The following is a 14,823-nucleotide window of genomic DNA, read 5'->3' on the forward strand; positions in this document are numbered from 1 at the left end:
CAACCCCAGACTATATAATGGAGCCGTCTATATTTAATACGTTAAAGAGGTGAGCCTAACCTTATGTGTGCTATGGTGCATTGTTATAGGTGAGGTGTTGTCACTTTATATGGAAGTGTGTGTGAAAATGTATAAATGATGATATCGTTTTCCCTTGTACAGTTGTTTGGGGTTTTTAATACAGCTTTCAAACTGTTCTTTTCTAATCCTTTCATCAGATACTTCCAAGCAGGAGGTTCTCCAGAGAATGTTATCCAGCTCCTCTCTGAAAACTACACGGCAGTGGCACAGACTGTAAATTTGTTGGCAGAGTGGCTCATTCAGACAGGTACAGTAAGTGATACAGTATAATTTGGGTCTGTAGTTTTTCTTTTGTCAGAAATATCTGAATTGGTGGCAAATTTGGTCATAATTAGGAAGTGGATCGTTGTAAAATTGTCATCCTGTATCCGTATGTGACTAAATTGTTTATAATAATACATTTATTCTGCTCAGAGGATAAGTGATCCGTTGATGAACATTTTGAAATGCCCACAAAGTGTATTGTAAAGGGTAATGTAGTTGAAACAAACTGCATAAACTGTAGTTTATTTTTGTTTTCATGCACAAGAGCAAGGGTATTGTTACAGAGATGGTATTAGCAGTATTTGGTATTTTGTAGTAGTATTATATAATAGTGAAAAAACAATTACCTTATTACTAGTTACTATTCCTTTTCAGTGGTTAGGTGGAAGGTTCTCATAGGGATGCCTGTATTCTCTGAGACAAGAATTCTGTATTGCCAGTCTGCTTATGAATTCTTCAGCAGCCTCTTTCAAGACATCTTTAGCATTATCTTGTGGTATCTTTTGTCCCCTGGCTACTAATGTTTACAAATTATCAGCGTTGTTATACTCTGATCTCAGAAATGTAGAACTACTTATTACTACTTTGTGTGTTGCGTTGTAGTATACTGTTGAAGCTACTGATAGCCAATATATTAAAAGGATGAACTTTAGTCTGTAGTAAGGTGGGTTTATGCACCAATCCTGGTTATACCTTTTGTGTTTGATATGTGCGTTTTGATGTTGCGCCCAGTAACAGCCTTGTGAGATGACTGACATTGCTGTTTGCATGACTGACGAAGAGAACAAGAGGAAAGGACTAGTGTGACCTGCCTGAGATCCTAAGCAGTCTACATTTAGGACAAAAGATTGAGAATCTCTAAATCTGTTTGTATCAGTGTGGCTTGATAGTAGAACTGATGGCTCTCCTCTCATCTTTTGTGTGTTGGTAAATTTATGAGTAGTTTCTGCTCATGTTGAAAAATTTAAGATGTTGCAGCTCTGTTTGATTGGATTGCATCTGCCAAGTTTTTTGTTCCTTCTATACAGGTGTTGAGCCAGTGCAAGTTCAGGAGACTGTAGAAAACCATTTAAAGAGCTTACTTATCAAGCATTTTGACCCTCGGAAAGCAGATTCCATCTTTACAGAGGAAGGAGAGGTGTGCATGGAATCCGTGTTGCTATCTTTACATGAGTGGATCCTACATAGGTGCCTTCATCTGATGGATTAGTAGATGGTGGGGGAAGGGAAATTGTATCTTCAAAGTTCTTTCGTTAAGAAACAACTGGTTCCAGAAAACTAACTGTATTTCACTGGAGTCCGCAGAGGCTTAGAGAACTTTGAAACTTTGACTGCATCCGCCTTTGTAATCAAGTCCTGTATAACAACTTGCAGGACTCCTGAGAGGTAAAAGGCTTACTTTTAACGACCTTGACAACTGGATTTTCTTACATTTCTCTCTATTGCTCTATTTTTTTCAGACTCCAGCCTGGCTTGAGCAAATGATAGCACATACTACGTGGAGAGATCTCTTTTACAAGTTGGCAGAAGCCCATCCTGATTGTTTAATGCTTAATTTTACTGTGAAGGTAGTATACTCAAGTCTAATAAATGAGAATATCCATAAATGGCTAATTGTTCTGGCATCAAATATTGCCTTCATCCTTTATGTATTCCTACATAATACCACTTATTCAAACATTAGAACACTGCAAGTACATATTGGTGGGAGGACTTGTGTTACAGGTTGCAAGCAGTAAGTGTAGTTTCCCAGTTTGAAGTACTGCTTTTTGAGTTGTTTGTTGGGGTTTTTTTTTGTTTTGTTGGGGGTTTTCTGTTGTAGTTTTGTTTGTTTGTTTTTCTTTGATCTGTATTTGAAAGTTCGAGACTTCTAGTGCAGTGGAACATTTCAGTCAGTTTTGTATGTTTCTGTGACAGAGAAAGAATATTACGATGTATTTTGGTGTGCTCTGAAGTGTTCTTGTATCATTATGGTTTACTTTCTTTTTGCTGTATCTTTATTGGTTTCCTTTTCTGTAGTCTAAAAGACGAATGTGAATTCGAGTAAGTGTATGCAGAGGCAATCTTACATACCCTGTGTGTTCTTCTAGACTGGTTAGGATATCTGAAATAATACAAGTTTTCTGTAATGTTTTTGGTTTTATAGCTTATATCTGACGCTGGGTATCAAGGGGAAATAACCAGTGTTTCAACAGCATGTCAGCAACTGGAAGTATTTTCCAGAGTCTTGCGTACATCTCTGGCAACGATTTTAGATGGAGGAGAAGAAAACCTTGAAAAAAACCTCCCTGAGTTTGCTGTAAGGTTTTTTTGTTTTTCTTTTCCCCTTTTTATGTGGAAAGGGAAACACTGTTTTCCTTTATGGTTAGGATATAAAAATCATCACGGAATTGTAGAGAATCTTGACAGCTTATCAAGCCTTACAAAATCTTATGAAGAGAAAGTATATCTGAATTCAAAAATAGACATTTGTGCTTTTTGATTTGTATCAAAATCAAACATCATTCTGTGATGAAGAATTCCTTGGGTTGCTTACGTGACACTTCTTCTATTTATTAAATGGATTGTAAAAAGGTGAAGGTAGAACTGTTGTCTTGCACACTTAATGCAAGATCTAAAGATCAGTCTAGTCAGTTCCCTGGTAAATTAAAAATAATTCTTTTGTCATGCGTGTCAGTGTGAAAGCTGCCCTCTGAATTGACCCAGCATATGTTCTTTGTTGTGAAATATCATAATGACTTTTGGATGTCTTTATACTTCTCTTATTTTTTGAATATTGCAGAGAAACTAATGAGTCTGAGAGGAAATTCTATCCTACCCAATTTGGGGCATTTAAGAAATAAAGTTCTCAATTTAGCATGGTATCAATGCATAGTGATACTGTGCTTTGCTGTACTTTTCTTCTTGGCTGTTGGGTTTTTGGTTTTCTTGTTTAGTTGTTTGTGGTTTGGGCTTTTTTTTTTCCTTTTGATTAGTAGACTTCAGTGAAATCTTTGCTGTTATATCAATGTAATTACAAAAGCATGTTTCTTGTTGACTGGTAAGATTTTTGATGTGTGCTTTCACAGAAGATGGTGTGCCACGGAGAACATACTTATCTTTTTGCTCAATCTATGATGTCCATATTAGCTCAAGAAGAGCAAGGAGGGTCAGCTGTCAGACGGATTGCTCAGGAGGTTCAGCGATATGCTCATGAGAAGTAAGTGGGAGTTATAATTACTGAAATGTAAGTCACTGGAATTTGTAAACTGCTGTCTTTTGCTCATTCTTCATGACCCTTTAGCTGTAACAGAGCAGTTCTTGTAGCAAGCTTTAATTCGCAGAACAACAGAAAAGTTCAGTGTCTTGTACTGGGAGACCTGAGATAAGAAGAGCAGAGAATGGAAGTTTCTGTCTATTAAAAAAATCCTTTTTATTACTCTACAAACACTTTAAAAACAAGCCAAGGAAATACAGGCCTATTTCCATAATTACCCAGGATAAGGGTTCTGCCCTAAGGCATTACATTCCATAGGATGTTCCCTGTTGACTCAGTGAGGCTAAAACTGAACTGTCTGAATTAAGAAAATAAGTTGCTATGTATATTTGCTCTTCATCTAGAGGCCATGATGCTAGTCAGATCACTTTAGCATTGGGTACTGCAGCTTCCTACCCTCGAGCATGTCAGGCTCTTGGTGCGATGTTGTCCAAAGGAGCGCTGAATCCAGCAGATATCACTGTCCTGTTCAAAATGTTTACAAGCATGGACCCACCTCCGGTAGAACTGGTTAGTAGTTCTTTTTATAATCTCTGAATCTTACTTCTATTACAGTAGCACTCAGAAATATGAGGTCGTCTTGTGCGAAGTGGTGTATCAACACAAAATAGAAGTTAGCGCTCAGACTCATCCCTCTATAACTTTAAGTAATGTCTAAATGTGAAAATACTATTTTGCATTAGCTTATTGATTTTTTTAATCATTTCAAATTGTCTTTTTACGTATAATTAAATTAACTTATTTTAACAGAAAAGAAAAAATAATTTAAAAATCCACCCAGTTTACAGTTTGTTATAAGCATGAATAAATGGCATGCTTCACATTTCCACATTTTTCACTGCCTCCTCCTAACATGGGTTCTTGTAACAAAATGGTGGAATTTAGATACTTTAGCAATATAGTCTGTAACTGTTTCTGGTTTTTTGAGGTGTGTGTCACAAGTTTGGGTCTCTTCAGAAAACTCTCTAATCTACTCCCAAGGGGGAATGTGTTATATCTCATTCTATGCAAGGTATATCAGATGCAAAAACTGTATTTTTAGTCACCTCTCATAATTCTCAGGCTTTATTAAACCATTAATTTTCTTCATAGATTCGAGTACCTGCCTTTCTGGACCTCTTCATGCAGTCATTGTTTAAGCCAGGTGCTAAGATCAACCAGGACCACAAACATAAATATATTCACATACTGGCATATGCAGCTAGTGTAGTGGAGATGTGGAAAAAGGTAATGTTCAGTTCTGTGAATAATATTATTTTTACCTACAGTGGCCTTAGTGTGCCGAAGTAATCTTGTATATTCATAACTCTTGCATTCAAACTTTGCAATTTTTCAGAACAAGAGAGTCAGCATAAATAAGGATGAACTCAAGTCAACTTCGAAAGCCATTGAAACTGTTCACAATCTGTGTTGCAATGAGAACAAAGGAGCATCAGAGTTGGTTGCAGAACTGAGCACTCTCTATCAGTGCATCAGGTGAGCAGAGAGACTGGTCCTAAGCTTCAGTTATTGGAAGGAAAGTATTATTTAGGAGAGGCAGTACTGCTAAAGGGAAATGCCTTTGTAGGCTACCCTGTGAGAACATCCTCACTGTAGAATATGTGGTCTGAAAGCTTTAAAAATCGTATGTCTAACTGCAGTATTTCTCATGAGGATGTAAATTCTGGCTTCCACTGACAACTTGTTCTTTTTGTGTCACGGAACATGCTTTTCTCTGCCATTGAAAAAGGATGACAGATTACTTTGTCTTCCTAGTAAAGCTTTCTTAGGGATAGGTGTGTTCTTTCTTCTCTTAAAAGTATGAAATAGCAGAGAATTGAATAAGCTGGAACAAACTTGGAATGTACATGAATTTTGTTGCCTATTTTTTGCATTTTGTGCTGAGCAGGAATTGTCTTTCTACGAATAGTTTTCCTCCAGCTTACCTCTTTTTTTCTTTTTGTTTTGTTTTTGATGTGCTGGCAACTTTTCAAGTAAAACTCTTTGAGCTTTATTAATTCTGCTGTAAGTTAAACTGAAACTTTAGCAACTATTAGAATAGATTGAAAGTTTTTTGGTTTGTTTTGTTTTTTTTTTTTAATTTACTGGGAGTTTGTTTTAGGGTTGGTTGGGTTTTTGTTTAGATTTTGTTGTGGTGGTGGGGTTTTGTTTTTTTTTTAATGCTCCTGTGCTAAAGTGATCTCTTCTTCTGTAGGTTCCCAGTGGTGGCAATGGGTGTATTAAAGTGGGTGGATTGGACAGTGTCAGAACCACGATACTTCCAGCTGCAGACTGATCACACTCCCGTTCATCTGGCCTTATTGGATGAGGTAAAAGCACATGTAAAATCTTGCTGGGGAGCGAAAAGAGTTTTGATGCTTGTAACTGGAGTTACATCCAATTCATCGAATGCCTGTCATTTGCAGTGTCAGTAAATACACAGAGATGGATCTGTTTCTGCTGGGAGTAATTACTTGCTTCTGTCAGCTCAGACTTATTTACACTAGGAAAACTTAGGCATCAAGGGAAGAAATGGTGGAATAATTTTCTAAAAGAATTTACATCTGGCACTGAACGTCAGTGTAAACTTGTCTAACAGAGTGGTGCATTGTTTTTTAAATTGAAGTCCTGATGATCTTACCTTCCTGTCTTGTTTGCAGATCAGTACATGCCATCAGCTGCTTCATCCCCAAGTTCTACAACTCCTTGTCAAGCTCTTTGAAACAGAACATTCACAGCTTGATGTAATGGAGCAGGTGATTCTCAAAGGATTCATTATTTGTGTTCTTTCATATTAGTTATGCTTGTTCAAGATAACCACTTTTGGTGTCACAGCAGTTTTAAGAGTTTAAATTAGAAATATGGTCATGGTTAAAATGTAACATAGCAGATATTGTGTCAATAAGAATGAGCAATAGAAATTGCACATTTTTGAGAGGAAGTTCTAATCTGTTGGTTCTTCCCCCCCGCTCCCATCCCTGCCATCAGCTGGAATTAAAGAAGACTCTCTTGGATAGAATGGTGCACTTACTCAGTCGAGGATATGTCCTGCCCGTTGTCAGCTATATCCGCAAATGCCTGGAGAAGCTAGATACAGATATCTCTCTCATCAGATACTTTGTTACAGAGGTCAGCAGCAAAAAATTGTGTTTACTAATCTATAGAAACAAACTTTGGTATCAGTTGTATGTGTTTGGATATTAAATCAGCTTGCTTCAGATTAAAAAATATTTCAAGATAAGATCAGATTCTAAGCAATGTATGTAATATCAGTATTCACCAGGATGTGATTTAGTCCTCCTGACTCCTGGAAGTATTAAGGTACTGGATAGAGTACCATAAAAATACCTAATTGATTACTTGTATGGAGAACAAGAGGTCTTAAAAGTGCAACTACTTGTATGCTTTCAAGCCAAGAATATTGTGAATTAAATATTGTCCCTACCACCCACCTAGCTAGAAGAAAATCCAGTTTTGTCTGCTTTTTCAGGTGCTGGATGTGATTGCTCCTCCGTATACCTCAGACTTTGTACAGCTTTTTCTTCCAATCTTGGAGAATGAAAGTATTGCAGGTACTATTAAAACCGAAGGTGAGCATGATCCTGTCACTGAGTTTATAGGTAAGTCACATTTATTTATTGCATGCCTGCTTCCTTAAGTATCTATTACAGTTTGCAAATAATACTTAGGAGGAAGATTGCTAAAAATAGGAATGCTTGCCAGATATTTTCACAGGTAACGTCCCCTTTAGGGGCCTGTGTTTAGCAATTTTCCTTTAATCAAGAATCTCTGGGTAGTAGTGAGGAACTTGAAGACAAATACTGCTTTTTGAGAACTAGCACAGAGTAAGGAAAAGAAGTAGTCTGTCATAATACATGCCTATCATGAAACAAAAACACTTGTCCATACCCTAAAATCCTAATTATTTACATAATGCAGAAATCCACATATTAACAGATAAATCAGAGTAATGTACTGAACACTCTCTTTTTTTTTTCTTTTAAGCTCACTGCAAATCTAATTTTATTATGATGAACTAAGCAGTGGAAAATATCAAGAATGCAGAGCACATGATCACTACTTTGCCATATTCTCCACCAGTAAGGTTCTATAACTGGGCAACACAGAAGCAAAAAAAACCCCAAAACCAACCCAAAAGAAGAAAAAAAAAACCCAACCTGTCAACAAACCCAAAGGGGCATTTGATTGACTTGCCTGTGACCTTGAGCTTCATATTAGAGGATTGTTAATGTACTTTGGAAAATGGAATAATACTGAAGGATTTTCTGTTGTTCCACAAATCAGTATAAATCTGAATATTCTGAAGGGGATAACAGGAGAGAAACATTTATTTTTGAAGAAGTTACTTTGGTTACTTGCAGACTTGGTCACTGATTCTTTGTATAATATACAAAACCTGAAGAATGGGGAAGGTAGTTCCTACTAAAAACACTTTGCAGATAGTTCTCTGAAGATTAAATCTTGAATGCTTTAAGTTTTGATGTTGCAAATTGTGACAAAGGAATTTGTGTGATTAGCTCTGTGCTGCAGGGAAGCCACAATGCCTCTCTCATCTTTGCAATATATTAGAATTTTAAATATCCTACATATATTTACTGCCATGAAAAAAAATGTTGTCTGTAACCCAACTGGAGTTGTAACAAGGTTAGTTTTGTATTAACAGATGAATCCTACTTGAGTGTTATCTTTCAGAATCTATTTTTTGTTAAATAGATGCATCAAATGTTGTTGGTAAGTTTCATTACCATGTCAGAATTCTACTGTTGTCCAAAAAATATGAATGTGTGCAGAAATTTCATTACTGCTTGTTGTGGCTTGCATTTTATACTTCTCTCTACCCTGTCCTGGTTGATGCCAAACAGTGGGGGATACACCCAAGATTATAATTTACCTTTAATAAAGTTTTTTTTCTTTTCCAGAACTTGTTTTCAAAGTGTCACTAAGTGCACTCTTTCTGTTCATTGGGCTGGATTTCTCTTTATGCAGGCAAACACTGTTTGTTTAGAAGTGAGAGGTATAGACAAGCCCATTGTGCTTTTCCTAGCACGTCTGTTTTCTGAAGAACCTGCTTTCTAAGAAACAGTGACACTTTTTAAGTCCAAGTGGGCATACATTCCAGAAGGAAATCACTGTTCTGTTCTGTTCAGTGATTTATGAATAGGAACTCTAAGCTACCATGGTAATTCTTGAGACAGCAGCCAATTGTATAGGTTTGTAGGTCCTTATGAAAAGAAGGAGTGCATATTCCCTTTCCTTAGCTGCTTGTCCCATACATACTCCAGTTAGTTAAAGCACAGCCTGAAAAGGGCAAAAGTTGCATATGCAAAAGCTGTCTGAACTTCCTTGCACATCTTTGACTAGAAGATGTACTATCAATCACTCACTGGTTAAACTTGCATGAAACCTGTTTTTCATAATATTTCAAGTAGAATTAGCATACAAGATTGGCTTTTTGTAGCCCCTGACTTACTTCCTTTGTGGAACTTAACTTACAGAAACATTTCACACTATAAAGCTTCATTTTAGGATGTAGCCCTGTACCATCTTTTGGTGATAATCAAGAGCAGGTTGTTCCCATCTCCCTTGCTAGCTTGCCAGCTGTTTAAACAAGGTAGTAAGATGGCTTCCTCTAAACACTTAAGAGTTCCTCTGGACTTATCCATGTAGATGATTTTTTAACTAGTTAAAACTTCTGTGATGCTGTGATCAGTACTGTCAAACAAATACCATGTTTGTATGTCAGTGGAACTTAAGTTACAAGAGGCACTGCAGCTTGGCAGAATTAATCCTTATTGGCACTATGGAGCCATTTTGCTATGGCAAAGCAAAACGCTGAAGAGCCAGATGGAATTTCGGCCTTTGCCTAAATTTAAATCTGTATTATTACTGCCTTTCAGGTTTAAGAAAGAGGTGAATGGTGCATGAGATAGATATAAACACCTAGTGCTTAGAGCATGATTCTTCTATGTAGGAAGCCAAAATTAGGCCCATATCAATCAACCAGAAAAGTCAGTCTTTGAAGTCTCCTAGCCTACTAGAATATGACCTAACCTCAGGTCTAAAACATGTTCTCAGTCACAATACTAACAACTGCCTTTTGAAACCTAAATGATAAGAATAGCACAACCACCTCAGCTTTATCCTAGATGCTAGCAGCCTTACTCTTTTATGGGTCTTCACCATTCTGCCAAACTTAACTTACCTTCTGATTAGAAGCAGATGACTTTCTTTCACAGATAAAACCAAGGTAACTTGCAGAAACTACCACCTGGGAGGTAGCAGATAATAGAGACAGTTTCTGGAAAGACTTTTCATCTTCCTTTGTACCACTAAAAAGCTTTAACTTACAGGTTTGAGTGATGCATAATTCACAGGTGGGTTTGATTTACGGTAGGTTGTGGAGATTGACATTTAAAAGTGATGTTCTAAAAGAGCTGAATGTCTCTCCTCTCCCTTGCTTGTTGAAGTTGGATACTTCCTTTGTATCTTAATCTCTAGTGTGGATAAAGGTAGTACATGTTGCTTGAACCATCATAGTTCCTGTATAGACTTCATTGCTGACCAGCCTTTTCACAAGGTCCAGCAAAAGCAGTATGACCCTGGGTAAGCTTTGGGTAGCTAGTCTACCACTGAGACTGCTTGTGAGGTATAATAGAAGATGACTGAAAACATGTACTAATAAGCTCATGTAATACACATACAGTCATGTAAGAGAAAAAAGTCCGTTTATTAAATGCAGTTAACAATGCCAGTTAGTAACACTTGATATGGCACTGATTTGCCACTTAGTAACTGGCTCCGTTTTAAGGAAGAGAATTTGCTACCTTTCTTCAAATCAGTGAAGAATTTGGGATTGGGGCCTCTTCAGGAAAAAAATGGCACAGCCAATCACATATTTAAACAGGGAATTTGAATAAAGACAAGACTCATTGAATAACTAAAAGAAGTGTTTAGACTTCCTCTTTTGATCAAAGTAATGCCTGTTATCAGGAATTTTACCAAGAGGCCAAGGAAACAACAGGGGATTTAGTTTTTGAATACATCATGTCCACACTTAGCTTAGTTTTTTCATCTGCATCATTGTGATCTGTCAGTGAATTTGATACAAGCTCTAGACCCCAGTACTGAGTATATTCTTCCTTCCCCATATGTCTACATAATTTATATTTAAAAAATACAGAGCTTTACACACCCAGTTTCTGTGATTAAGTCAATATTTAAATACTGTGATCAAGGCAGACAACTTTTTCATGGGTAAATTATTTTTTAAAAAAGTTTTAAATAACTAAAGGCAACTCTATATTTTACTTTGAAGACCTTATGTGTTGCTATCTGGGCTAATTTTGCAGAACTACTTGATGGCATTGAACTGTGAAAATGTTTTAAACTGCTGGGTTTTTTTATAAAGAAAAAGGCTGTGCTGGGAAGCTTCCCAGCACAAAGTAGTTCCTAAACAGAAAGATGTACAATATAGAATCAAGGAAGTACAGCATCTCCATATGTACAGTCCTCTTCAATAGCAAGATTGTACTCTGCTCCTCTTCCACCTTTATATGCACTTGTCACAATTCTCAGCCACCCTCTTTCACCCTGTAAAGAATTTATTTGCATTATTAGAAATATTAGAAAATATTAACTATAGAAAATGTATGCTATAGTCTGTTCTGTCTTCCACATATGAATGATTTAATCTAAGAATTCACTCAAGATGTAGTATAACACTGGCTTCACCGGGCAACCTTTAAAGGGGCAATCTGCGGATTTACATTACCTTCATCTATTTCAGATATGTGACTTGATTTTTTTGCCTACAACTAACAGTAATTTACAGTTGCTTATAACAGGAGCTGCATGTCCATGGAAGGGTAACATTTGGGGTTGAGTTGACATTACTTAAGTAACTTTGGATATCCTTGTCTTTGGATTAGTTAGGTTTCAGTTTTTAATTGCTAGTCTAGGTCAAAAAGTTTTACTTTTCCTATACTGTCCTTTGCAGCTTCCTGTTTGCAAGTGAAAAACCCCACCTTTCCTCTAAAGTGATTCTGCAAACATGTTTGTCCCCATGTTTCCTTACCCAGGGTTCACCCCATGAGTTACGAACAATCCAGTATTCTGTTCCATTTTCTACACCCCAGCCAGCCACAGATACAATGTGATTGACCACAGGTGAGGTATTGTACTCTGTATAAAGTCCTCCAGTGTAAGCATCCAACTTCTCAGTAGCCATTATGCCACAGCTGTAATAAAACAGAAAGTGTTTTTTATATAAGGGAATCAGGGCAGGAACCTGGCTAAAACACAATTTGTTTTCTTGCATTTTGATTTCGGAGCTCAATTTACTACAAGCTAAAGTCTGCATATTAGTGCAGAGCTGCTAACATATGTTGGAGTGGAGAAGCACACTGCAGTCCCTAGACTGAGCTCCAAGTATTTCAATCCCAATATTAATAGTAGATAAACATTTTCTTTAACATTCAAGATTTTTTTACCTAATTGGTCCATTAGTATAGATTTCTGCCATCATTTTTTCTCTTCCACTGACGGACCCATAGTCAGCAACTTTCCAGAGAGTGTAGTTCTTTATCACATGACATTCTCCAAAAGTGACGCAAGTTCCACACTGATTAAACTTCTTACACTCTACAAAACAGAAGTGAGATTATCACTGCAAGATAATGCTTTTCTCCAAGTGAATTAACAATATGACACTAAGCTTTTGTTTTAAATTAGAGGCAAATATTAATAACTTAAGAGCAATTACTAATATATACTTTCTCTGGTGAACTAAATTCCTTTCTGGAAACCACATTTAAAGTCCCTAAAAATCACTAGTTAACTATTCTTTATTTCATACGCATAAGTGTTTTGAGGAAATGTTTCAGATGTGCTTCTCTGTAGGTACAGAAACTATTCCAGTCACCTATAACCAGACAAAGGTTACATTTCTCCTTTGTTTAGCTTGAGGTGACACTTGTAGCTATTTCAATACATTAGAGGTTGTGTATCACAGACTTAAGAGATTAAGTTAAAACAATTTAGCTGTGCAAACTTGTCTGGGCATGATATAATGCTATGCTGTCTGGCTACAGTGAAGAGACACACACAGGTCTGTAAAGAAAACCTGTTCTATCAGTCAAAGAGCAGGTACTACACTGAAAGGCAGGAACCAGTACACTGAAAACCCAAGAAACTACTTTTTTTAAAATATATATATATTAAGATCTGCTAAACTCAGGATGACACCTTACAGCAAAGCAAATAGGCATCATACTTTGATCCTTAGCTTGGTAGTTGTTGCAGGTCTCATCTGGAATGCCATGGTCATGGGCATACATCCAAACACCTGAGTGGTCTCCACCTTCACAGGATCCTGCACCAGCACAATCAATCACATTCTGAACAGAGAGGTAGGCAGAAGGCCATGCACCTTTTCTCTTTATGTTAATTCGATCTGTAAGGGTAAGAAATTGGATTTTGTTAGTGGAATACATGGGTGGCTACACACTGCAACTAGTTAAAACTGTCTCTCCTTCATCGAACCTGTAACTGCAGGCAACAGTCCTTGTGGTTGGAAAAGCCTGTACTGTCAGCAGTGAGGCACATAGCATGGCCTAACTCAAACCAGCAGGCTGAGTTATTATTGTGGGTTTCCATTAGAAGTTTTTTCCATTAAAAACTCAAAAACATGCAGATGAGTAAGATCTGTTTAAAGCCTTGAAGTGCCCTAGACCTTCAAGTTACAGTTCAAGTCACAGCTGCTGAAAGTTTCCAGATCCGTTTCGTGGCTTTGACAGAAAAAGTTTTCAAATACACATCATAAAACCAGCTCTCACTAGCCTCTTACAGGAGTAAAGATTTATGCGTAAGCCCATGCAGCCCAGGCCTCTGACTCTTGAGAGACAGTCTTCACAAACTCAAAGCAAGGAAAAGCTTTCAAAAGTGTATCCTCACCGTTGTGGTAACATCTCACTGTTATCATGCCATCTCAGACAGGCATTGCTACCCTGCTGCCTTACTTTGTCAGAAACAACTAGCTTGTTTGGCAGAAAAGCTTCCTGATGAGTATTTTATAAACTGCTGCTCACAGTGCATTAGCAGTCTTAACTGATGTCACTGTAGTACTTTTAATCCTATTAGTACTAACAACATTCAACTATACTTGACAGAACTGGGAAGCATTATTGCAGCCTAGTCTTCCAGCAACAAGAGAAGGAATGAATGCTTTAACATTTGCAGCAGTTAAATACACTGATTTTTTTACATCAGTCTTTTATACTTACAAAGATGCACATACTGGCATACCTGCCTGCACAGTTAAGTTTTAACCAAAGTTATATAATAAAAAGTTACTTTTTTTTTAATCCTAGTACTTTACTACATCACGGCAGCCTTCATATGTGTCTGTATTCTTGTACTGCCTAAGAACTGATCCTTCGCGATTCCTGCTATTCCCACTTCTGCAAAATTTCCTCTATTTCTCCTTCACAGTTAATCCTCTTACAGCCTCCCTATGCAAACACCACTTCTGCAGCATGTTGCTCTTGCATGCAAATCATCATGTATTCGCTCTAAAAAGAACACTTCTCCAATTGAAGCAAGCCCCTACTTCCCTTTTCCGAAGAAAAAGGCTGATGGAGAGCTACCTGCTGAAACTAGAATTGTCTGTGGTAGTCAGGTCATTTGAATGACAGGGCTCTTGAAGCTAACACCCTGTGGGCCCTTCCCATGAAAAGTACCTTCTTTCATTTTCTCATAGCCAGGCATCACTGGAGGAGCCCCTTTCTGCTGTAGATGTAGCGCAGCAGGCTGGGGTACCAAAAAAGGGAAGGAGACACGGTAACTGCTTTTGCATCTGCTGCTCCCATCACCCCACCTCCAAGAAGAGTTCTTAGGCCCTAAACAGCGGTTTGGCAGGAGCTACAAATGTATTCCTTCTGCAAACAGCTTTTTCACCATGCCCGTGTTACACCGCATACAAGTCTGAGCGGGTGGTGGGGACAACCTCACTCCGGTTTCTCCATTGAAACTAAACCTCCTTGGCTTCTGCTTGGGAATTCCCTCTGCTCCTGGTCTATTCACAGTCGTCTCAGCCTCGGTTTTTGATGCATTAGTCACCGCAGTGATGTGGCGCCTCTCCTTTACAACAGCTATGCTGCAGGCCGGATATAAACCCCCTTTGCTTACCGACGGTTAGGGCTCGCTGGGGGCCGGCAGCGGGGCGG

The 14,823-nt window shown here is 37.8% G+C and overlaps 2 protein-coding genes across 2 annotated transcripts; one reads left to right on the forward strand and one right to left on the reverse strand.

The window, feature by feature from the left end:
* Nucleotides 1–5: 5 nt before the first annotated feature.
* NELFCD (negative elongation factor complex member C/D) lies at nt 6–7,707 on the forward strand (the record flags this gene model as incomplete). The annotated part of the gene is made up of 14 exons (XM_010296565.1): nt 6–49; nt 219–328; nt 1,374–1,483; nt 1,806–1,913; nt 2,492–2,644; nt 3,414–3,544; nt 3,946–4,111; nt 4,694–4,828; nt 4,938–5,077; nt 5,796–5,910; nt 6,241–6,336; nt 6,569–6,709; nt 7,071–7,200; nt 7,586–7,707. Coding segments are annotated over 14 exons (1,614 nt in total), but the record flags the coding sequence as incomplete, so codon positions are not given.
* A 3,203-nt stretch (nt 7,708–10,910) lies between these two features.
* Nucleotides 10,911–13,092, reverse strand: CTSZ (cathepsin Z). The gene is made up of 4 exons (XM_010296566.1): nt 12,873–13,092; nt 12,091–12,241; nt 11,676–11,838; nt 10,911–11,191 (listed from the first exon to the last, which is right to left on the reverse strand). The coding sequence occupies exons 1-4, from the start codon at nt 13,090–13,092 to the stop codon at nt 11,078–11,080; spliced, it is 648 nt and encodes a 215-aa protein (XP_010294868.1). The 3' UTR covers nt 10,911–11,077.
* Nucleotides 13,093–14,823: the final 1,731 nt, after the last annotated feature.

Source organism: Phaethon lepturus, unplaced genomic scaffold, assembly GCF_000687285.1.
Source record: "Phaethon lepturus isolate BGI_N335 unplaced genomic scaffold, ASM68728v1 scaffold52561, whole genome shotgun sequence".
Lineage (NCBI taxonomy): Eukaryota > Metazoa > Chordata > Aves > Phaethontiformes > Phaethontidae > Phaethon > Phaethon lepturus.